A 25425-nucleotide genomic window follows, 5' to 3' on the forward strand; every position below is an offset into this window, starting at 1 on the left:
AATGGCAGCAAATGTGTTGTCTGCAACCTCCACAGGCCATTCACTGGTGTGAAGAAAGACTTCCCCACTGCATTTTCTAGCATGCTTAATATCTCAACAATAAAGCCCTGTTACAGCACTTTCAAATACAGCAGACATTTGACACCCACAATGCTTCTTTTCACAATGGATAGATTGCATGAGAAGAATCTAGCTGAATATCAATGGAGGCTCTGGTTCACAGAAAATGGTGTGTTTGTGAACAAGCTAAGGCTAGTATCACCTACAGCATGGTGAATGTACATGCTGGGACCATGAGTGAACAAGTTCTTAGACTCCCATGTAGTCTAGGCAAAGTATTCAGCATCGTGAAATCCAATTATTGGTTTAAACTTTAAAGAGAAATATCTAAATTTACCTATTACCTTCACTTGCTTTCACACAAAACCACCACAAAGTCTTAGAAAAGTAAATACTGTCAGTAGTTGGTTTCAAAGAACAAATTTTGTATTGTAAGTAAGAGACTGCATACCAGATCTCCAGCTGTCTTCTACAACATGCTGAATAAGGCCCCCGAGGAAGGGAACTCGAACTAATTCTAGATGTTCCAGATTTCGGGCAGAAGCCAATCCTGTGACCAAGGGGACATACTTCAACGAGTTTGTGGGTCCTACAAAAGACAGAAATATTCCAGTAGTCAGCATTCACTGGTGAATGGCTCGGTAAACATTTTTATGTACAGCAGCAACATCATTATAATGCTCATAGATGACTTTTCAAACATTGTACTCAAGTGGGGAAATGGTTTGCTTACTAGTACTGAAAAGAAAATGCAGAAAATGCCCATATGAACAGATTTACAGAGCTATAGCTCTTTATTGCTACAGAAGCACTATAGGAAGTTCCATGTTGAAAGCAACAACACACCTGGAAAACATATTAGATAAAATTGCCAGCAAAGACGTAGTTCAATTCTCACAATGTTAAACTGACTAAATAGTCATTTGCTTGTTAAGCAAGTTATTTGCTATTTCCTTATTCAAACTTACTTTGAAAACAGATCCACATTCACTGTTAGTAAATGAGAAGCATACCCTCCCCTCCCAATATAAATTCGAGAAAGGGACCTTATGCTCTTTTACCTGCACAATTTCTCATGACAAAAGTGCGTAAACTGATGCAAAGGAAATCTTTAAAAGGCTGTGGTTTGGTGAGCCTCACCCACTTCAGGTACAGGTGCCTCAGCATTGGGATGCAAGGAATGTCAGGTACATTAACTCCTAAAATACAAGAAACAAAGCAGTACGTCAGGTCCAAAAAGCAGACACTTCAAGGACAAACACTTCAAGGCTTAATTTTTGTAGGGGTGTGTGCAAGCAATACTTGCAGACTAGTACTTTAGTCTGCAAATGAAACAGTGTTCAAGTTGAGAATTCAGCACAAGTGAAATAAGTGCGCTTTCTGATTTCACAGCTTTTCAGTCATGATGTATCCACTGGAAGTATTTCACTACAATGCTTACCTACTAAGTGCAAAGTCTGAATTTTAGCTCCTATTGGTATTTTTAGTTTATTTTCAGCTGGAATCGGGAAGGCACCATTGCGATTTCGAAACTTTCCAAGGATGTGAACTTGTGGCATGTATGTCCAAATGGCTTCTACCAGTTCCAAGTGGGAAGTTTCAACTCCCTAAAGCAAAAAAACAAAAAACCCAGTATAGAATGATGGGAAATCTCAAACATTAGCATAAGCGCTCTCACACACACACTCTCTCAAGTAACAATTAGTAGTAAGAATAATCTTCAACATTTGAGCTCTTTCAATTCATGTAAGCAGCAGTAAAAAACTCAATTGACTCAACTGAACTCAACTGACACAGGCATTTCTTAGTTATGATGTTGTAATAACTCATGCCTAGCTTACACTGCAATAGATCTAAAATTCTAAAGTTTACTTTTACTTGCTAGTGATTGATACACCTACCTTTCCATAATCCCAGGCAACTAACAATAAAAACATGCAACTAAAATATCTTATCAATTAAGTTTACAAATTCAGTGCTATAAAAACAGAAAGAAATTAATCCAATTAGATTAAGTATTTCGAAACTTCAAAAAAGGTTCGAAGGAATACTTCAACTTTTTTTAAGCCTAAGTATTGAAGTTCAGATAAATCCCTCAAAGAAAAGACTTCAAAAGTTTTATATAGGTGGAATTACACAATGGAAAACAGACCTTGATTTCCAATGTCAAAATCAGTAGCTACTGCAGAAGGCAAGAGAATCTGATTTTTTTTAATGTAGTAGAATATGCATAGGTCTCATAGATGAAAGGTAAACCTTTTTAATTAATTTTATAATGAATGATTTTAGAGTGTTGTTTGTGCTGTACTTTTGCACTGGTTTATTGTTGTTAGCCGCCCTGAGCCCGGCTTCGGCTGGGGAGGGCAGGATATAAATAAAATTTATTATTATTATTATTATTAACATGACAGTTCTGAAGCTACCAATTTGCTCTGTCACCTGTAATCAGTTTTTGGACCTTCCCGGACCACCCTTCGTTCTGCATATAATCCCCATATCTTGCAAACAAAAATAAGTGACTAAATGGTGTAGATTCACAGACATATGAATAGCTATTCGTACACTATTTTCCAGTCACATAATTTCTGGCCCATCTGTTTGCAACAGTTGGATTTTAAGGAGAGAATTCAAGATTTAATTAAAAGCACAGCTGAGTAATAGCTGAATCTAAAATTCAGTTGCTGTAGCTAATAATATGATAAATAGCTATAAGTGAATGGAACTGAACAAAATCCATGATACAGCACCATCTGCTGTTTTGTACAACCATATCCATCCCCTCACGCCCCACAAGTATGATCAAGGATCGCAACTGCCATATGAATATGTATGTTTATATTTTGAATATACAACACCTACTAGTAGATTTGGGCAAGCTTGCAGGGCTTCTAGAACTCCTGGAATGCTGAAAGCTTCATAACCACGAACTCTGCGCCTGTCCAGGTGCCTGGGGTGAAGCCCATATAGCTGCTCAATATCTGGCATTTTCTTCAGCAATGTCAGGAAGCTGGAATCTGTGAATCCTGAGAAGATGACATATATTTTATCTCTGAGGAAGAAGAGAAGTATAGATATGCAAGGAAGACGGATGGTGCAGTTTACAATCCACACATAATGGAGCAAGGATTTGTGTTGCTTTCTTTGTTTTATTTTACCCCACATGCATCACCACCCATGCTTTGGACAAAGGCAAAAAAGAGGAACCATATACTTAATTTTGTTATTCTAGAACTCAAATTCTAGAGCTCAAAGGCAAGGCCAGAGAACTAAAAAAGTACTTCACTGCTTAGACAACAACATGGTTGATTAGTCAAGTTTTGACAGAAATAAGAGTACTCAAAAAGGTGGAATCTAATTTGGACATGATCCAGCTAAAGTTATGCATTTCCCCCACTGTGGATATAAGCTGAAGATGCTTTATTTGCAGAATAAGAGGGGACTAAAATGCTTTGACTAAGTTATGTCAACTTTTTTTTTTTTTACAATCCTTATGGCACAAATATATGTTGGCTTCCCCACCTCCCCATTTTGTAATTGATCACATTATATTACTGCTCATGTACTCATAATACACTGTTTGACTCATTTTTCCTGCTAACAAACCAAGGCTACCTGTCCCTTCATTCTTTCAGCCATTCTCATTTCCCCTTTTAAAGTTGGGTACCATATTTTCTTGCTTTGGACTATTATAACTGTCCCCAGCCTTCCTGGCTCAAGATGATCTTCCTGTGCATCCAGAAAACAGCAACTAAATTTTTATTAGGCATTTTAAATACTGATTGTACTTTACAATCATTTGGGGTGGGGGGGTGTGTAAGCTATTTCACCATCAGCAGGTTTAGAACAGGAAATGAAGGGTCGTCTATTAATTATATAAATCATGTAAGGAATGGCTTTTGAGAGATATCATAGCAACTACACAGTATTTTGACACGCAGAAAACATGTCTTCTTTTGTATTTTCCATTGTCTAAGTCAGTGGTTTCAAATTTTCTGTTTTCAAGAAACTCTTCACTGATTTGTCCAACAGAAAGCACTGTCTTAAAGAGGACTCAGTGCATATTTTAGGCTATACACAAAGTTCACATGGGACATGGCCGAGCCTCCTGTGCCTCACTGTTGCCCTTCTTGAACCAAGTGCTCAACTAAAAACACACCAAAACACACAGGTACATAAGGCAGAAGATTGGTAATAATAGACAAGATATTTAAGAGAAGCTTATCTGCCATTACTGACCTCCTCAGTGGAGAATACAATGTGACATATATTGCTCTAAACCTACACCTCCCCCCCCCCCCGCTTGATACTGTGTTTTTATATTTTTGGCATGTTTTATTGGTGGCTCCTTATTTTGTACTGCTATTATGATTTCCTTTAAAATGAAACCTATACAAAGGAAAGAGGAAGGCCTCCATTTTTAATCTCTCAGTTCTAGAAATCTTGGTACACAAACATTTGGGGGGAAAATTGTTCTAGATCAGCCATAGGCAAACTCCAGCCCTCCAGATGTTTGGGATGACAATTCCCATAATCCCTAGCTAACAGGACCAGTGGTCAGGGATGATGTGAATTGTAGTCCCAAACATCTGGAGGGCCGGAGTTTGCCTATGCCTGTTCTAGATAGGCACTAAGTAATACCATGGGGCGGGGGAATAAGAACAGCCACAGAGGCAAACTTCGGTCCATGCACATGTAGGGTTTTCAGAAGTTTTTAATTCCATAACTTTATCTAACAATCTTTGGCAGAGGGATCATTCAGTCCAGCAAATTCAAAGGATAGTCTTGGGCAAGTCACTCACTCTTGGCCCCAGTTCCCCAGCTGCAAAATGGGAGGTATAGCATCATCTTGCATAAGGTTGTAGTGAGAACAAGGAAGGGTCACATCTGATATTGCCATATTGTCCATCAGAGTGCACCTGCAAGTCACAAAAGGGAATGACAAAAAAAGGCATCAGAGGGACTTCTGCCATGTCTCCTTGTGAACTGAAGATGGGTAAAAGTCCTTCTGCTGCTCCAATTCTTATCAAAGGAGTGGCTTGAGGATGCACTCCTATGAATAGAAACAGTTGCTAGCACTGGAAGGGGTCCTGAGAAAATACTCCATAAAGCCATGGTGCATGCAAAAAGTGCTATAGAAATTTAGAATCCATGAAATGGTTCTTAAAAACAATGGCTTGTAACAGCTATAATTTAAAAGCATAAGATATACTGCAATGCATCACTACCCTGATTAAGAGCAACACTCACCAGTGGGCATATATTCCCACCAGCGGCCTGCGCAGAGATCCACAACCTTCACCACTCTCAAATATAGGGTGACTGCTTCCTTTAACTTTCGAGAGAGGCATTCCATGCACATGATATCCTGCAGGGGAAGATACCTTCAGAAGGAGAGTGGGAGAAGAAAAGATAGGATTAATTCTCAAATGGTTTGCTTCTTTCTTTCCTCTGCTGTTAAAACAAATGACAGTCTGGATGCTGCTATACACATCCACACACACTCATAGCACATAATAAATTCAGCAATGGATGCAAGTACTATTGTATTAAAACAGTATTAAAACTGTATCAAAACTGTACTATTGTATTAAAGCAGAAATGATGTATGGCTATCAAACAGGCAAGGCACTCAGTTCAACATAGTTTGAGTGGAAATAATACAACTGCGGCTAATACCATTCACTTCATCAGAAAATTAAATTGGATGATTTATTAGACTAAAAATATCGAAGTTTGTCAAAATAAATCTCATAGAATTACAGAGCTGGAAAGGACATTGAGGATCATCTAGTCCAACCCCCTGCAAAGCAGGAATGTGCAGCTGTCCCATACGGGGATCGAACCTCCAACCTTAGCATTATCAGCACCACGCTCTAACCAGCTGAGCTATAAGCATTTCTCTATGCTTACAGCAAGGCAAATAGCAAGCATCTCTCATTCACAATACTTTAAATCTGTGATTGCTACATCCAACTTTCATGATTTAGGGGGCTAGCTGTTTTGATTCTGAACATTAGGACTTGAAATTCTACCTTGGTCAGTCTAACTGAGACCCACCTGACAAATTTAAAAAGTAGTAGTAGTAATAGTAGCTGGCCCATCTGACTGGGTTGCCCCAGCCACTCTGGACAGTTTCCAACATATATAAAAACAGAATAAAACATTAAACTTAAAAAAAACAAACTTCCCTATACTGGGCTGCCTTCAGATGTCTTCTAAAAGTTGTATAGTTACTTATCTCCTTGACAACTGTTGGAAAGGTGTTCTACAGGGCAGGCACCACCATCAAGAAAGCCCTCCATGATGGAGGCAGCCTTCATTGTCACTAGGTAGCCTCAATGATGAGCCCTCACCCTTGTTCAATTGCATTTGACCAGAGTTTTCCTCCACTCGCATTCAAGCCATCTCCCAGCTTGTTTTCTTGCCCTAAGCTCTGGAGTATATGAGGGAGTCAAAGAGGCTCCACAAAGCAGGAGAGGGCTGACAGGATCAAAAATCACCCACAGCCATCCAGAAACCCATTGGCTCTATCAGTTTCTGAGAGTGGACCATCCTAATAGGTCCCTCGCCACTCAAAATAGCCTCTAGGTGGAGAAAAGCTTCCCTCAATTGTCACGTAGCACCAGCCATTCCACTAGGATGCTCATTAGAATAACTTTAACTTTAACAACTAGAGACAGAGATTGCGTTTTCCCTTCCCAAGTGCATCTGAAAAGGCTCCCAGTCACTTACTGTTCCATTAAAAAACAAGACTGTCCTTGCCCTGAAGTGTAATAATCTAAAAGGCACAACACCAAAGGGAAAAAGGGATGAGGAGGGCAGGGACTGTCATCTTTTTTAACGGATTTGTAACTGACTTTGGGAGCCCTTTCAGCTGAACAGCAGGTACAATATAAAGGCAAAGACCAATTTCATCTGGCAACAAAACATAAAGCAGCTCCTTAATGCTAAATCAATGTAAAAAGATATATGGTCTACATCAACCAATCAGAGGTACAACATAACATATCTTGCAAATTATTTCTAATTGCTCATGTGCATAAGCATTTCCAAAAAAATACCAGCAATAAGTCTGAAGAAACTGGTCCGCTTTATACAGGGATAAGGTTAATCTGATAAGGCTAAATTTAAGGCGTATTTCACTTTCAGGATTGAACGGATAATCTGATCTTTGTCCTCAGGTACGACAGTGAATTACATGAAACATCAAAAACAGAACATTATCTTCCAACCCACCTGAAAATATGACAAAGCACTTCATGTGAAAGTTGGTTCATATAGTCCTTCAGATCAGCAGTTTTAACACATATGGGTCCTCCCCTGCTTGTGGAACATACTTTTACATTTTTCCGCCTAGGCCCCATTATGGTGATGTTTGCTGATTAAAGGGATCAGGGCTGGTAGGCAGATACAGTGAAACTGCAGGAGAAAATGGTGACACAGGAGAATGTAAGTATTTAACATACAGAAATTCAAGGCAAGACCTGTCGTAAACATGAAATTTAGTAAAGAACAAATAAAAATAGTAAATATAAATTTATTTCAGGAAAAAAAATATATAGATTATTATCTCTTTCATATATAAAATCTCTCAGTGAGAAATAAGGACTAAAGAAACCCCAGTTAGCAGAAGCCAATTAGTAAATTGAGGCTTTCTACAAGCAAGCAGGGTATAACTTCCATAAAATAAATAAACAGACTCCAGCTGGGACTTCCTATATAACCCCTCCCTCCAAAAAATATTTTGCTAATTGCCATTTCTTCAGCAGTAAACTTCTGAAAAACAAGTTTAAAAGAACAATATTCTGTGGTACTATAAAACTAACATATTTATTGTGATGTACATTTCATTAAGCCAGTGTTTTATATGGTTAACCATTCCCTTTTCAGTCCTGGCCCAATGAATTCACTGGCTAGTTTTCACTTCTATTATTCAAAAGGAAACTGAAAATCCAGGCCACCATTCCTATTAATAGCAGAGATTCTGTGTGACAGGGATAATGAATGTGATGACCGCCTGGTGAACAACTCCCATCAGCCCCAGCAAGTCCAGCAACATCAGTCCCCTGCTCCAAGAAACGTTAAAAAGGAGTGGAGCTTGGGGAGAGTCAGCGAGAGCAATGCACTAGCTCTCGCCAGGTAAGAAACGAAAGAGATGAAACAGGATCCCCTAAGAGCAAGACGGTGAAGGTTGGGGAAAGAGAGAGACAAAGCGAATACCTTCTGTTTTTTCGGCAAAAGCAGCCGATTTCTTCTCGAGTAAAAGGGCCAGCCTCCCACATAAAAACAATGGCATTTCTTCCCGAGTAAACATGGTGGGAAGGAAGCTAGAGACGGGCCGCAGAGCCGCAGGCCGAGGAGAGGAAGGCCAGCCTGGGCCGCGCATTTAAAGGTGCCCCAAACACGCGCACACTCACGGACACGCGCGCACATCCCTCCTCGGATTCAGTTGCGAAGGGGGGAGAAGGGGGTCGGGGGAAGGGGGTCGCCGTCAGCTCCAATACAGTCCCCGCGGGACTCGGAGGCGGCTGTGTCAGCGGCGGCCGCTGCCCGCCCGGCTCTCCGCGCTCGCCTCAGCTCAGGGACTTAGGGACCCGCCAGACACAACCCACCACAGCAGCCTCTCACCTGCCCGGCCACCCCCCGTTATTGGGGTTCTGATCCGAGGAGCCGCTCCAGCTGGAGACACTTCCTCCCAGCGCTACGCGGCGCTTCCGCTTCCTGTTCAGCCGTCGTGCATTTCCGGAGGCTCGTGCGCAAAGGGAGGTGAATGAAAACAAGAGAGCTCAGCAACCGTCACTCCCGGCTCCGATTAAAACGCTCCATGGGGGCAAGCAGGGGAGGAAGGAGATTCCGACTAAACATCAGGAAGAACTTTCTGGCGCTAAGACGGTGGGACCGACTGTCTCGCGAGGTGGTGGACTTCCCTTCCTTGGAGCAGAGGCTAGATGGTCATCTGTAGTGTCAAGTATACTTTAGCTGAGATTGCGGGGGGTGACAGGATGACCCTGGAGGGGATTCTAGGGACGCTTTCAAAGCCGTGCAAGGAAAGGGAGCCTCTGACCCTGCCCTCCCTCTCCCCATCTTTCTTTTTCTCTCTAAACCCTCCTCCGAAATCCATTCACACGCGCGTTTCCACCACCCTTTCCACTCCAATGGCGGGTTTCCGCCGCGCGGGGACCGGAAATCCTCCTGAAGGACCACATTGACTGCGGCTCCTCGTGCCCTTACCTTTTGCCCTGCCAGCATGGCCGCCGCCTGCGCCCTCCGCCGCCTCCGCCTGCCTCTCCTGCTCTCGGCAGCTGCCGCGCGGCGGCCTCCCCGTCGCTTCCTGGCGGCGGCGGCGCCTCAGTTCCAGTACATCGTGGTGGAGAAGCGTGGCTCGGCGCAGAGCGTGGCGGTGATCCGCCTGAACCGCCCGCAGGCCCTGAACGCGCTGTGCGACGGGCTGATGACCGAGGTGAGCGAGGCGCTGGACGCCCTGGAGCGGGACCCTGGCGTGGGCGCCGTGGTCATCACGGGCAGCGAGAAGGCCTTCGCGGCCGGCGCGGACATCAAGGAGATGCAGGACCGCACCTTCCAGGAGTGCTACGCGGGGAACTTCCTGGCGCACTGGAACCGGGTCTCCACGGTCAGGAAGCCCGTCATCGCCGCGGTCAACGGCTACGCGCTCGGCGGAGGCTGCGAGCTGGCCATGATGTGCGACATCATCTACGCCGGCGAGAAGGCGCAGTTCGGGCAGCCCGAGATCCTGCTGGGCACCATCCCCGGCGCCGGCGGCACCCAGAGGCTGACCCGGGCCGTGGGCAAGTCCCTGGCCATGGAGATGGTCCTCACCGGCGAGCGCATCTCGGCGCAAGAGGCCAAGGCGGCCGGCCTGGTCAGCAGGGTCTGCCCCGTGGACAAGCTGCTGGACGAAGCCGTCAGCTGCGGCGAGAAGATCGCCAGGAACTCCAAGCTGGTGGCGGCCATGGCCAAGGAGGCGGTGAACGCAGCCTTTGAGATGACTCTGGCCGAGGGCAATAAGGCAGAGAAGAGGCTGTTCCACGCCACCTTCGCCACGGACGACAGGAAAGAAGGGATGAGCGCCTTCGTGGAGAAGAGGCAGGCGAACTTTAAGGACCACTGAGTCGCCCCACAGAAGCCGCTGACGCACAGTGCGCTGGAGACTGGCCGGCTGGTTGAAGAGATCGCAGCCGTGTTTATCCAGTCTGCCCAGATGGCCTCTTCCAAGTGGCACCTCTCTGTGACCTTTAATTGCACCTTTAATTGCAAATTATGTGCCTTTCACTTGCCAGGAAGATGGGGGGGGTAGTTTGGGGATATGCAATTCCCGGTGATCAGTTTCTTTTGTAAGGAAATCATTATTGTCTACAGGTCTCCTTAAATCAACTGTTGGAGAATGCCCCTGTCTGAAGACACCTTGGATCACATAGTTCCCCAATTTGTTTAATTGTAGTAAATGGCCCTGAGACAGCAATGCCAGATGTAGGAGATGTTACACATGCACATACATGCATGCACAAAACCTTAAGCTCGGTGATTCTTTCCCAGCTCAGATTGTAGGTTCTCCCTCCACATTAGGGTGAGTAGAGACAGGTGCTTCAATGCTATCTTCATCCTGGGCTGCTGACTCCTATGTGTGCTTTGGGAAAGGTTTGCCCAGGGTAGCGGTTCTTTTGGTTTGATCTGTTCTGTTCAGAGTACTGCTCTGGTGGTGAGTCTGAGCTGTAGGTGATGGCCACTGCAACATGGTGGTGGGTAAAGGCTTGATGGTGTGCTGGGGCTGGGCTTTGCAACTCTGCATAAAGCAACAAATGGTAGTCTAGTCTGCATTAACTGAATAATTGTGACAATACATGTCTTTAATAAAATTACATCATTTCAAAAAGACTTTCTTCCTACTCTCCTTGACTATGCAGTCCTATTCATATCTACTCAGAGGTAAGCCGCATTGTTTTCAATGGACCATTCTCCCAGGTAAAAATATGCATAGTATTGTAGCCAAAATCACCATTTGGTGTGCGACAGATCTCCAGTATTCATTCCGCTGTCTTTTTCATAGAGTTAGAAGACTGTAGGAATCCTACACCTTTGCAATCCTTATTAATACTGCTGGTCTAAAAGTGAACTGTTTTTCCGATTTCTTACACAAAGGCAGTAAGAGGTTCAAGGGGGTAGAGTGACAGCACTCTGTGTCAATAGATTATAGTGGCTAATGGTGAATTTCAGGTTTCTACAGTTATTTTGACTGTGTCCCTTTGCCTTTTCTATATCTCTGATACCTCTGGTTTGTTTGGCCTCTGCTGTGTCATGCTTGTTTCTCAAGGAATGGATGGGTCATGGTTCAAACACGTAGTTCAAAGCAACAGGAAAAGATTACATCTCCCCCAACCCCACCGCTTGGGGAAAGATGTACAACTAGGAAGTTTCTGGAACTAGTTTACCTTTCTTTCTATGACCTTGTCTTTATCTATTAATTGGATCCTTCCTGGATAGTATCTCATTGCTTCAGGCAGTTACATTGGACAGTGGGTAAAAACTGTCCTCTCTTCCTTGTACTGAAAGGCTGACCCTTGCTTTGGGCCTCTGCAAACTGACAAATGATAGATAACAATCCAACTATAGCTGATTTTTGCATGGTGGGGAGAGGGGATTGTGTGTGCATAAGGTGATGTGTAAAAGCAATTCGCATATGGAGTTGTATCTAGCTAATGTCTGCTCAAGAGTAGAACATTGAAATTAAAGGGTCTCTATTACTTTCTCTGGGTCTACTCTCAGTATGGCTAGCATTGGATACAACCCATTTAATGTATCCTCTGGAAACATTGGAAAGAGCAAAGGGGGGTGTCAATCAAGCTTACATGTGTTTGGACCTATTGTGGAGCACACACATCTAAACATACTTGGTGAAGGGTGATGCATTGCATTGGCCCATTGCACCACTGGCTACAGAAGGTATTTGGCCTGCTGAGAGTTTGAACTGGCACAGAGGTGTGTAAGTATGGGTGTGCTGGTAAAAGAGGAAAGGCTTCTGCTTTTATTTTATTGTGTTTAATAAAGGCCTTTGGACAAGCGGAATTGAGCCAAGTGGTATTGTAATAACGAACTTGTTTTTTGAATACTGTCCATTCTTATTAACACCTGCTCTTCTACAGATTAACCTAGAAGAAAAGAAAATAGTAAATCAACTAGCTCTTAATTTGGATTATGGAACAACAGAAAATGTCAAGAAGACGAACAACTTTGCATGTTTACACTTTCAGCCACTTTTCTAACTGCATGCAAATAACGGTAGACTTAGCTGCCAAAATATGCATTTTGGGGTGTAGAGGCAACTCTCATTGGACTAATTGGGACTTATTTCTGCATAAGCATGCCTAGGATTGTATTGTTTGTTATAATATAGCAAATTTTCTGACTTCTACAAATATGACTTCCCAAATCAATAATAACAACTTAGGAGCTCATTATGTACTAGGCAAATGGTTAGGTGTGGTGCCAATGCAGGAGCTGTTGTTTTGCAGTCATAATCTTTCAGTGAGAATTTCTGCTATACTGAGTTAACTTCAGCTTAAAAATATCAACATTAAGAATTGGACATACCTTGTGATCTGCATTCTCCTCTGTGCCGTATGCCAATTTGAACTCCAGTTGCCCTGTAATAGCAGAGGAATGATTTATATAAATGACTACCAAAAGTCTGGGGCTCTAATATCCTGATGGGGATAATGTACTTAGAGTTGCTGTGTATCACTAAAGTGTCATAAAGAAGGTAGTTCTTGAACAAACAAAAACACACACATATATATTTCTCCCCCAGCCTTTGATCCTATTATTTCCAAGGCATTTTACTATTTAAAACTACAGTATATTGGCAAGACCATCATCAACATAAACAATAACCCAAGGTTGAAAAAGCCTGCTGTAGAGTGTGCGCATGGTATTTCATAGTTGTCTTAGAAGTAGTTTCTACCATGTTGGACTTAACAGATTTGTAAATTTACAAAAACAAACAGAGGGAGTATTAGAGGTGTAAAGATGTTGAAGGAACTTTTTACCATATGTGGTGGGATTGTAAAAGCGTTAAAATATATTGGGAAATGATACATAATGAATTGAAAAAGGTGTTCAGAATAACATTTGTTAAGCAGCCAGAAGCCTTCCTGTTGGGTATCTTAGGGCAAGATCTGCCAAAAGAGAAAATGACATTATTCATGTATGCTATGACGGCGGCGAAAATACTGATAGCACAGAATTGGAAGACTGGAGAAATTCCAACAAAAGAGCAATGGCAAGAAAAACCGATGAACTATGCGGAGTTGGCAAAGCTGACAGACAGACTTCAGGAAAAGGACAATAGTGATTTTGAAAAAGTGGGGGAACCCTTTATATTATATTTGCAGACACAAAGAAAGAATATTGACTTGATTTAAAGAAACATTCACAATTTTATGCACAGGGGAAAATATTGTAACAAAGGGAAAATGTGATATCTTGTAAAAAAATGGCAGAGTACAATGGGGAGGATAATAAATCAGAAATGGAAGTTGAGGGAAGTCCAAAGGGAGGGAGGGGATATTATGCAAATTGTATGTTATGGATATAAGTATATTTGTGATGGGGGGGGAGGACTTACCAGATTCGTGCACACAAGATGCATACATGGGCGTAGGTCACACCATCAGTGCCACACACAGGCCTGTATTCTTGTGGGCAATCACCAAGTGGTGGCTGCGGATACCTGCTGCAGTCAACCTATAAATAAATATATAATCCAGAGAGTGGAAACAAATGCAGCTTGACAATACTAACTTTCAGCAAGTTCAGCCTTTGTTGGCCAGGTGAAACGAGGCGGGAGGGACAGATAAGGTGTCCTTGTAGAAGGCGAGAAATCATAAGCCACCTAACTCTCAGCAGCCAGGAACACCATTACTAGACACTGGAGGGACCTGTCAGGAGTGAACATGGACCAGTGGTATCAAGCCATATGGGAAACAGCCCTTCTAGAGAAGCTAACCAGATAATGAGAATCTACCTTCATTAGAAAACCCTTGGCATTTTTGGACGAATCAAGCACAACAGCATGCATGGTTATCTGCACCCTGGGTGGCCAGATGACAGTATAGGGGGTATAATGGAAAGTCCAAAATGCTGTTTCCTTTAGAAATGCAAAAAGAATGCTGCTGTACAGCTCTTAAGCAGTATTCTGTACACAGTAAGCAGAGACCTCTGTGGGCAGGACCAGAGCCTATTGTGGGGGAAGTGTGCAGCATTGCAGTGTTCTGCCTCCTTCTGTCACCCAATCTTTGTGGGTTTGCATGAAATTTAGCCGAGGGCCAGAGGTTTCCCCACCCAAAGCTACAGTCACACAAGTATAGAAACTCCTTCCTCTTTCTACAGATTCTATAACTTGTGCCCCAGCTGTCTATATCAAAAAATAGTCTGGGTTCAATACACAGCAGGAAAGCATAAGGAATCATTTAAAGACGGTATTCAATTTAAAAATCCACTAAGAGTCAGAACTAAAAACATGCCCCTAAAATTAAAAAGGCCTTGTCCCCCATACTAATCCCATTTTACATCTGCTTGGGGGGGGGGCATTTATTACAGCTTTTATAAATAGGGAAATATAAAAATGCATTCCTGGACAGTTTATTTCTAATGTGCAGAATGTAAACACAATTTGGTTGCTAAACAAAGGCTTTTTAAAAACAAAATATGCACTGACCTGCCCTCCTGAAGCTTCAATGCCTGAAAAACAAGTCAAAAAAGCATTTCAAAACACTACCAATGAGAGATCTTGGGGAGATCTTGGGTTGGATCCAGACTTAGCTATGCTTAGAGTAGACCCACTGAAATCTCTGGGACAAACATTACGGATGACTAACTTACCGTAAGTGAGTTCAAACCCATGCAAGCTGGTGGTTACTAGACCATAGGCTCCTCCCAACCTCCTCCCCCTTTTGACATTTATTTTCCTATGCTTAAATCAAGATCAAGGTAGCTTACAAAAGGAAATGTTGATCACAACAGGATGGAAACGAAACCTAAAAATGAAACAGCAGTAAAATGTCATTTCTCCCACTACCCCTTATAAAGTGATCATTGGTTATGGAGTCTTTAACATAGTGCTACAATGTGAAGGTGTCTTACCAAAAAAGAAGCAGCAGTTTGCTAGAGAAAGTATCAGAAGAAAGGTGGTGATCTTCATGGTTAATGAAGTCTGTATTATCTTCTCTCAAGATTCAGCCACTGCTCTCTGCTTTACCTAAGAACGTACGCAATCATAGACATATATACATATGCACCATATCTATAGAAGCAATCACATTCTTTATCTGGACCGGGTCATTAATTATCACAAGGCTCCATCATCTTGTTATTTTACCTGCAGGAAGCGAAAGACGAATGGTAATGAGATATGGAGGGAAAGTTGACAAGTACATTCTTGTATGTGTATAGGAGAACAGTAGCAGAGCTTGATAGTTCATGGGATGATCTCACTCTTCGGCATCCCAAATGACCTCCAAATGACTCTTAACTTGTTGTCTAATTAATACATTCTGTTCATTCTCCCAACCATTCACGAAAGTTAATGTTCCACTCTTCAGGTAACAAGGGTCCCAGAGAATTAAATGGGAGCGGCATATCCAGAGTCCTGTTTGGTTGTAGTAAATGGCCCTGAGACAGCAATGCCAGACATACTGTAGCTCAAATTGCACGTTTTGCCTCCTCATTGGAGTGAGTAGAGAAATGTGTGTTAATCCTAGGCTGCTGGCCCTTGTATTCTTTGGCATAGATTTGTTGAGGCTGGAAGTTCTTTTGATTTGATCTGTTCTGGAGTCATGTGTCTGTTGCTGCTCTGGCAGTGAGTCCGAACTGTAGCTGTTGTGCACTGCACACAAGCAAGAGAGGCACATTTTTTAAAAAAAAGTTCTACATCTGGTGCTGGAAAAAGAACAAGCACTGAGTGAAGTAAACTTGAGGGTGCAGTGGGAAGATCTCCAGTCATCATCCACTTTCTGTTTGATGGCTGGACTCATAAAAGGACTTAGAGGAAGATGTTAACACCTGTTAAAGTTCATGCAGAAGGGGGTGGCCCATTCTATACCCAGGATTTTTGTTTCCTTAAATTCATATCCTACTTTTCTTCCTTCACAAAACCCAGGGTGGCATGCATGTGGTTTCTATGTGTTAACTCATCACGTCCAAGCATTGACCAGACCCAGATCTATTTAACTTCAGCAACTTGGGAGCTTCCTGTGTGCCTTCAGGTTGGTTGCTGTGTGTTTATCACCCTGAATTTGAAGGATACACACAGTCTGACTCCAGAGGCATGGTCCAAAATGCTTTTATTTATAGCTGTATCAGGAAGAAAATAACACATCACTTAAAGGTACAAAGAAGGAACTGAATTGCTTTTGAGGACTTATGCATAGCTAATGGACAAGGTTGAGAGGCGCTGCCATCCAACAAGATCTGGAGCAAACCAGGTTGAGGACGACTTCCCTTCTTATCTCTCTGGGCAGATTTCACTTGCTCTCATTGCTGCATTTTGACCCTATGGGACTTTCCTTTTGCAATGCCGGGAATTGCAACATTAAATGTTGCTACAGGGAAGGGTTTCTCCCCTTCTTTCATTTAAATAGCCACACAAGGAAGCTTGCAACAGGTGGGGTCAGAATAGGTGAAATAAATGGGTAATAACTATTGGCAAGGATTGTGCAATAATAGGAGAAAGACATGTGTGCGCTGAGAGCCCCCAGCTATGTGTAGGAAACCCAAGGGTTTTTATTTGTTTTGCTTGTTGATAGATGGTCATAAGAAATTGCTACACTCAGCAGAGGAAGGTTTGGGAAGGATCCTGGGTAAGCCTTTGTCTTCCACCATTTATCCACTCAAACCTGCTATTCACCAGCTACTTTCCTTTCCAGAGGTTAGAAGAGGTGAGAACTCAGAAGACCAAGTCTGAGTGGGAAAATAGCAGGAAGGGAAAGGGGTAAACAGCTTCTCCACCAGCCATTCTTCTGTCCCTGATCATAGTTCCATTTTCTTTACAACAAACAAAATAAATAAATGGCAAGTGCACACCCGCCATGTGTTTCATGTGTCATCCAATTTGGTTGTGGGCAGGTTGCTCAGCTTGGAAGATGCTTATGACTTGTACTGTGAGCAGGGCCAGAACAACATATTGCACAACCCGGGGTCTTGAAGTTTAGCTTTAAAAATTGTTTTGATGCCATCTCAGCGGTAGCAGTGCAGCTGATGGTCTCATGGAGCACCTTTGCCATGTCTGCTTTTTGCCAGTGAACTGGGAAGATATGGAAATAGGCAGCCATGTTGCCAGTAGACAAGGGAACGCATGTTTTGCTACCACCCAAATCTGTCACCTGAGCCACACTGCTCAGCAGAGCTCATGATAGGCCAGCCCCGACTAAGGGTGAGGTCAGAGACCTTTGAAAGGAGCAGCTCTACAGTCTGGACTATGACCCTCTCCGCAGTGTACATTGACAAACAGCACTATATTGATCAGATTGAGCCGGTCCACCCCACAGGTGGCACTAAGTATTTATTTTTTTCGAAAAGGGGGGTGGTAGTTTGAGAATCTCTAGCTTAGAGTCTAAGCCTTGAGCCAATCTCATGAAGACAGAACTATCGGAGCCAAAGAGCAGGACTTCCACAGGCAAAATAAATTTGGCGCCAACTGATGGCAGTTTCCAAGCCTAGTTGCATTCAGTGTGAGCAATTTTGATGAGCAGGCACTTCTTCCCTCCCTGCTCCCTCCACTGTCCCCACTCTGAAAATGCCTCTCTGAAAAGACTTGGAAAAAAGTATTACACTGATTCTAATGGGGGACTAGTTTTTAAGACGAATTGATATACAGGGGAAAGGGCAGGGAGGCGAGGCTGTGGGCCCAGGGGCGTAGGAAGGGGGTAAGGGGTGCAGCGTGCCCCGGGTGTCGCCCTGAGGAGGGTTGGCAAAATGGCGAGCAGTACTGTTCACCCGCTGCCTCCCCCCAGCTGTAGGGTGGCTGAGGCCCCGCAGCTTTCCCCATCCTGTCCCTATGGGTGCTACACACCCTGTCCCCTCCCTATGGGTGCTGCGTGCCTCATGCCATCCCTATGGGCAGTTCACCCCGCCCTTGAACGCGCCACGCCAGGTGCCCGAGCCACTTCCTCTGCTGTTGTGTGCGCCACATTTGGCCTCTCTCCATCCTTGCTTTAAATCAAACCCTTATTCAAAGTGAACGGCAAGTATGTCAACTGTGTCTTATGTGTTTTGACCAACTCTTCGGGTAGCAAGCAGTACTCGTTCTAACACACAACCTGAGATGATAATTTGTTAAATATGTATTTTATTCTGGGCACAACAGATCCTGGAATAATACAGGAGATTAAATAAACTTTATATTTTTGAACAAGGCTGCCACCAGCCTTTCAAACCATGAATCTTTGAGAAAAACCTTTAAATGGCGAGTGAATGGGTTTTACATTTCTCATTGCAAAATGTTTGTCTGTCATACAGCCATATCTCGGGTTACAGACGCTTCAGGTTGCGTGTTATCGGGTTGCGCACTGCGCCAAACCCAGAAGTACTGGAACGGGTTACTTCTGGGTTTTGGCGCTCGCGCATGAGCAGAAGCACTAAATCACGCTTTGCGCATGCACAGAAGCGCCGAATTGCGACCCGCGCGTGCGAAGATGCCTCCCTCACGGATCACGTTCGCAACCCGAGCGCCCACTGCATATGCTTCATTCTATCAGTCAATCAATAAAAACTATTCTTTTCAGTACATGGTACAGATACAGTATCTTTGCAAAGAGTAATCAAAAGAATGTCTTCCGTTGAAGAATAATGTTTCTTCTATCGTTATTCATCTTTCTGTGAAAATGAAAACAGAAAAATAAAGGTATAGTTTGTTATAGTAAGGAGTGCTGCAAGAAAACCTACATTTAAAAAATAGGAATGACGGGGAAAACAACTTATAAGCAATGTAGCCAAATTTCATAAAAGCGAACCATTCTCTCTCCTGCTAACATCCATATCCCTCTCCCACTTGCTGTGTGGCATACCTGGTGCCTGGATCAAGTCCAAAAGGCTAGGAGCTGCTCACCAAGGGTGCAAGCCTGCTGCCTGAAGGATTCTGTTCTGCCATTGAGTCTCTCGCAGGGAATATGCTGGTGAAGTAGCACTTTGAATTCTCCTGCTCTCTCCTTGTGACCATATAGTGTTTGGCATTTAATTGTTTGATTTGGATCTGGATCCTACTTGGGTGTTCCCTAGATTGGCCCAGGTTGGGTCAGGGTGCATGTGAAGTGTGTGCACAGCCCTCAAAACTAGTTAAAAATACAGAGAAGTTGTGAAGTCTTATAAAACCCACTGACCACAACCCCTTCCTTCTGATTCGTGCAGGTACATATGATACTGCCAGACACAGCCTTCAACGTATGGCAAGGGTCTATGAGACTCTGGGCAGGAAGGGCCTTGGGGCACAGGTGGTTTTTTCACCACTCTTTCCTGTTTGAGGTTGTGGTCCACGGAAAGAGGAAAATAGATCTTGAGAGGGAAGGAGACAATATTACAGACGACACAAGAACACCTGATACTGGGGATAATAGCTTCATGGATGCACAGGAAACTGAAGTGGTACCACAGGTACCTGTTACAAAGCAGGAAACTACAAGCTGCTGGGGAGGGCTAACTTGTGGTTTCAGTTGTCTCTGTGCATTAGTATAGAGTATGGAAAACAAGCAAGATGAATTTGAGTTCTTAATACAGGGTGGCATATATGACCTAATAGGCATTACTGAAATCTGGTGGATGAGAGTCGGGACTGGAATGTAGAAATTGAAAGGTATAACCTGTTCAAAAGGTATAGACTAACAAGAAGGGAGGAGGAGGATCATTATATGTTAAGGATGTGTAGATTGGTGACGAGCTCTATGACCTGGAACATGGAAGGCAAATTGAGAGTATATGGGCAAAAATTGTAGGAGAGAGAAGCACCAGTTACTTTACTGTAGGTGTCTGCTGTATGCCTCCAAGCCAGACTGAAGACTTGGGTGATGCCTTCCTACAGCAGACTACCAAACATTCAAAAAGGAGAGATGTAGTAGTAATGGAAGGCTTCAATTACCCTGATATCTGTTGGAACTCAAACTTTGCCAAGAATGTAGGGGCATGTACAAGAAATGGAGGAAAGGGGAAATCATGAAGAGTGTACATGAGTAGCCAGCAGTTGTAGGGAGAAGGTCAGGCAGGCCAAAGACCTGAGACTGAGCTCAGGTTTGCAATAAAGGTTAAAAATAATAATGAAAGGTTTATTTGGCTGTGTTCAAAGCAAGAGGAAGAACAAGCAAATAGTAGGTTCTCTGCATGGAGAAGACAGAGAAATGCTATTGGGTGACAGAGAGAAGGTAGAACTGCTCAAGAACTGGGAGCCAGTGTGGTGTAGTGGTTAAGAGCAGTAGACTCTTAATCTGGTGAACCGGGTTCGTGTCTCCGCTCCTCCACATGCAGCTGCTGGGTGACCTTGGGCTAGTCACACTTCTCTGAAGTCTCTCAGCCTCACTCACCTCACAGAGTGTTTGTTGTGAGGGGGGGAAGGGAAAGAAGAATGTTAGCCGCTTTGAGACTCCTTAGGGTAGTGATGAAGTGGGATATCAAATCCAAACTCCTCCTCCTCCTCCTCTTCTTCTTCTTCTTCTTCTTCTTCTTCTTCTAAACCTACTCTTCACCCAAAAGGAAAGCAGTGCCCAGAATAAATGATGCAAGGAGGGAACTACAGCCCAAAATAGGAATAGAGGTGGTAAGGGAACACCTAGCTACTTTAAATGAATTCAGATATCCTAGACCTGATGAGCTGCAGCTCAAGAGTACGAAGTTACAATTTTGGTGGATCAGCGGAATGCTGTGGATATAGTGTGTTTTGATTTCAGAAAGATTTGACAAAGTCCCCCATGATATTCTTGTGGAGAAGCTGGTAAAATGTGCGCGAGTCAAGGTAACTGTTAAGTGGATTTGTAGTTGGTTGACTGATCAAACCCCAAAAATACTTACTAATGGCTCCTCATCATCCTGGAAAAAAGTGACAAGTGAGGTGCCATGCTACAGGGTCCTGTCTGCGGCTCATTGTTGTCCAACATCTTTATAAATGACTTGAATGAAGGAACTGAGGGGATGCTCATCAATTTTGCAGATGACACCAAACTGGGGGGGGGGGGGTAGCCAGTAAGACAGAATTGGGATTCAAGATGACCTTACTAAATTTGAGAACTGGACCAAAACTAACAAAATGCATTTGAATAGGGACAAATGTAAGGTTCTGCACTTAGGCAGGAAGAATCAGTTGCACAAATATAAGATGGGGGACACCTGGCTTGCCAGTCGTACATGGATCTAGGAGTTTTAGTAGATCACAAGCTTAACATGAGTCAACAGTGTGATGCTATTCTAGGCTGCATCAACAGAAGTATAGTGTCTTGATCAAGAGAAGTAATAGTATCGCTCTATTCTGCCTTGGTCAGATCACACCTGAAGTACTGTGTCCAGTTCAGGCACCACAATTTAAGAAGGATCTTGACAAGCTGGAATGTGTGCACAGGAGAGCGACCAAGATGATCAAGGGTCTGGAAACCAAGCCTTATGAGGAACAGTTGAGGAAACTGGGTATGTTTAGCATAAAAAGAGGAGACTGGGAAGTTATATGACAGCCATCTTCACATATCTCATGTGGAAGAGGGAATAAGCTTGTTTTCTTCTCCTCTGGAGGGTAGGACTCAAACCAATGGCCAAGTAATTATTTGAAAAGGGAAGCAAGTTCTGAACATAAAATGAATAGGTACCATTTCCTTGCATTTGCCTTCATGCGCCATACTAATTTCCTTCTTGTGCCTTGAATGTAGAAAAAAAACATAGAGTCACAATAATTATTCAGATTAACACATTCCACAAACTCCCAAAATAATCTGGGCAGGGGTGGCTAATCTGTGGTCCTCTGGTTGTTGTTGGAGCACAACTCCCCTCATTTCTAACTACTGGCCATGCTGAGAGAAAACTGATGTCCAACAATCTTTGGAAGACCACAGGTTCCCCATACTTATTACAGATACAGTCTACAGTAATCCTATTCTCGGGTCTAGTTACAATGACATAAATGAAAAGGCAACCACAAGGTCAGCAAAAACTGCCTAGGACTGCACCATTCTGCAGCACAATATTGCACTGATGTTGGAGTGATGTGGTTCTAGACATCATCTTCTCCATCTACAGTGGTACCTCGGGTTAAGTACTTAATTCGTTCCGGAGGTCCATTCTTAACCTGAAGCACTACTTTAGCTAATGGGGCCTCCTGCTGCCGCCGTAGCACGATTTCTGTTCTTATCCTGAAGCAAAGTTCTTAACCTGAAGCACTATTTCTGGGTTAGCAGAGTCTGTAACCTGAAGCAAAGTTCTTAACCTGAAGCACTATTTCTGGGTTAGCAGAGTCTGTAACCTGAAGCGTATGTAACCTGAAGCGTCTGTAACCCGAGGTACCACTGTATTTCTATCTGCCTTAAAAGCCCTGTGCAGTCTTTCTCCCTGTTGCTGGGGTAGCAATACTAACGACAGCCACGTTGCTGGCAGATGTGGGTTCTCCCTTTGCTCCAGCAAGCTGGAGAGTAGCAGTATGTGCTACATGCTCTGTTGTGCTGGTGCTGTTGTTTTATAGCCGGGCATGGAGTCAGTGGAAATATGACACAATATGTCGCCACAGCCCCAGAACCCAAGTGCTCTGTGTGGTGTTTTGTGTTCGTGCGAGGGCTTCTTGGTCTTTCAAACCCCTGAAAAGCCCCTTGAAACTGAGGAAACCACTGAGGTTTTCTCTCATACCACACCTTTAAAATGCAACCAACGCACACATTTAAAGCACATGTCACCCCTGAAAAAATCTAAGGAACTGTAATTTCCCCCCTAACAAACCTACAATTCCCAGTACCCACAGTTCCCAGGATTTTTTTTTGGGGGGGGGGATAGTAATGTGCTTTAAATGTGTGGTGTGGATCTACCCTGAGAAACAGCAGCTTGCAGAGTGTGAGGAGCTGCTGCTTGAAGGAAAGAACCACGTGCAGCCTTAGGTGTACAGAATATTCCTCTCTGGAACCCAGACATATATATTTCAATCCTGCTTCACTGTGCAGGATTGTGCAGAATTCCATTAGCATTATTTCAACTGAGCTTTTTGCTGGCAGCAAATCCTACAGTTCGGTTGACTTACTGTTTTGCAAAACACAGCATGCATAAACTGCTGTACGTTTTGTTCTCCGTGCTACAGACGGGTTTCGTTTCACTTGGGCAGGTCAGTTCGGATTCCCAATACATTCTGCATTCATCCTGCTATAATATAAATTTTCCATGCTGAATGCCTGAACAATTGAAATGAACGATGATTTTGCAATGAATGAAATGAACAATGAATTTGCTTGTTGGGGGGGGGGGGCGGATTAGATGGCAAAAGTGGTGCACCACTAGGCTACAGGCCACGATGGCTGTGCTCTGCCCCTGAATGCCAGTTTCTGGAAACAACAGGAATAGCAGATTGCTCTGGTTCTCGAGTCCTCCTTATGGGTTTCCCACAGGCATCACATTGGCCACAGAATGCTGCCCCATTTGAAAACTAGCTTATTTTTGATTTTGGTATATACAGTAATAAAAAATAGTATGATTCTGCAGTGAGAGCAAATGAGGAACATAATATCTTTGTATTCATTTTGATTATAAATTGTACACCTACATCTTCCTCCTTCTTCTCTTCTTCTTTTTCCTGTTCCTTCACCTCCTCTTCCTCCTTCTCTTCCTCTTCCTCCTCCTTCCCTTCCTCCTCCTTTTCCCCCTCCTCCCCCTCCTCTTCCTCCTCCCCCTCCTCTTCCTCCTTCTTGTCCCCCTCCCCCTCCTCTTCCTCCTTCTTGTCCCCCTCCCCCTCCTCTTCCTTTTCCTCCTTCTTGTCCTCCTCCCCCTCCTCTTCCTCCTTCTTGTCCCCCTCCCCCTCCCCCTCCTCTTCCTCCTTCTTGTCCCCCTCCCCCTCCTCTTTCTCTTCCTCCTTCTTGTCCCCCTCCCCCTCCTCTTCCTCCTTCTTGTCCCCCTCCCCCTCCTCTTCTTCCTTCTTGTCCCCCTCCCCCTCCTCTTCTTCCTTCTTGTCCCCCTCCCCCTCCTCTTCCTTTTCCTCCTTCTTGTCCTCCTCCCCCTCCTCTTCCTCCTTCTTGTCCCCCTCCCCCTCCTCTTCCTTTTCCTCCTTCTTGTCCTCCTCCCCCTCCTCTTCCTCCTTCTTGTCCCCCTCCTCTTCCTCCTCCTTGTCTTCCTCCCCCTCCTCTTCCTCCTCCTTGTCTTCCTCCCCCTCCTCTTCCTCCTCCTTGTCCCCCTCCCCCTCCTCTTCCTCCTCCTTGTCCCCCTCCCCCTTCTCTTCCTCCTCCTTGTCCCCCTCCCCCTTCTCTTCCTCCTCCTTGTCCCCCTCCACCTCATCTTCCTCCTCCTTGTCCTCCTCCCCCTCCTCTTCCTCCTTCTTGTCCCCCTCCCCCTTCTCTTCCTCCTTCTTGTCCCCCTCCCCCTTCTCTTCCTCCTCCTTGTCCCCCTCCCCCTCCTCTTCCTCCTTCTTGTCCCCCTCCCCCTCCTCTTCCTCCTTCTTGTCCCCCTCCCCCTTCTCTTCCTCCTTCTTGTCCTCCTCCCCCTCCTCTTCCTCCTTCTTGTCCCCCTCCCCCTTCTCTTCCTCCTCCTTGTCCCCCTCCCCCTCCTCCTTCTTGTCACCCTCCCCCTCCTCTTCCTCCTCCTTATCCCCTTCCCCTTCCTCTTCCTCTTCCTCCTCCTTATCCCCCTCCCCCTCCTCTTCCTTGTCCCCCTCCCCCTCCTCTTCCTCCTTGTCCCCCTCCCCCTCCTCTTCCTCCTCCTTGTCCCCCTCCCCCTCCTCTTCCTTGTCCCCCTCCCCCTCCTCTTCCTCCTCCTTGTCCCCCTCCCCCTCCTCTTCCTCCTCCTTGTCCCCCTCCCCCTCCTCTTCCTCCTCCTTGTCCCCCTCCCCCTTCTCTTCCTCCTTCTTGTCCCCCTCCCCCTCCTCTTCCTCTTTCTCCTCCTTGTCCCCCTCCCCCTCCTCTTCCTCCTTCTTGTCCCCCTCCCCCTCCTCTTTCTCCTCCTTGTCCCCCTCCCCCTTCTCTTCCTCCTTCTTGTCCTCCTCCCCCTCCTCTTCCTCCTTCTTGTCCCCCTCCCCCTTCTCTTCCTCCTCCTTGTCCCCCTCCCCCTCCTCCTTCTTGTCACCCTCCCCCTCCTCTTCCTCCTCCTTATCCCCCTCCCCTTCCTCTTCCTCTTCCTCCTCCTTATCCCCCTCCCCCTCCTCTT

At 44.5% G+C, this 25425-nt stretch overlaps 2 protein-coding genes and 1 long non-coding RNA gene across 7 annotated transcripts in view; 1 reads left to right on the plus strand and 2 right to left on the minus strand.

The window, feature by feature from the left end:
• The window catches only part of FBXO38 (F-box protein 38), a 35179-nt gene extending 26357 nt beyond the window's left edge, over positions 1-8822 (minus strand). The window contains exons 1-8 of one of the 5 annotated variants that reach the window (XR_014508756.1): positions 8689-8774; positions 7297-7479; positions 5308-5441; positions 4860-4976; positions 2920-3083; positions 1502-1667; positions 1122-1259; positions 512-649 (exon numbers count right to left, since the gene is read on the minus strand). Coding sequence is in view for 4 of the 5 variants with exons in the window: in XM_083430715.1 (XP_083286841.1) it covers positions 512-649; positions 1122-1259; positions 1502-1667; positions 2920-3083; positions 5308-5441; positions 7297-7424 (868 nt within the window). In the remaining variant the exon portion in view is untranslated. Of the gene's footprint in view, positions 1-511; positions 650-1121; positions 1260-1501; positions 1668-2919; positions 3084-4859; positions 4977-5307; positions 5442-7296; positions 7480-8280 lie in introns of all 5 variants that reach the window. The other 4 variants (XM_083430717.1, XM_083430718.1, XM_083430715.1 and 1 more) reach the window with 4 other exon arrangements.
• Positions 8823-9303: 481 nt separating this feature from the next.
• ECHS1 (enoyl-CoA hydratase, short chain 1) lies at positions 9304-10951 on the plus strand. The gene has a single exon (XM_083430970.1). The coding sequence runs from the start codon at positions 9308-9310 to the stop codon at positions 10187-10189; it is 882 nt and encodes a 293-aa protein (XP_083287096.1). The 5' UTR covers positions 9304-9307; the 3' UTR covers positions 10190-10951.
• Positions 10952-18763: 7812 nt separating this feature from the next.
• On the minus strand, positions 18764-23934 carry LOC310673074. Its single transcript, XR_014508811.1, has 4 exons — positions 23837-23934; positions 23321-23436; positions 21909-21957; positions 18764-18945 (listed from the first exon to the last, which is right to left on the minus strand). It is a non-coding gene; the product is annotated as an uncharacterized lncRNA (long non-coding RNA).
• Between the last annotated feature and the right edge of the window lie 1491 nt (positions 23935-25425).

Source organism: Podarcis tiliguerta, assembly GCF_965153285.1.
Source record: "Podarcis tiliguerta genome assembly, chromosome: 2".
NCBI lineage: Eukaryota > Metazoa > Chordata > Lepidosauria > Squamata > Lacertidae > Podarcis > Podarcis tiliguerta.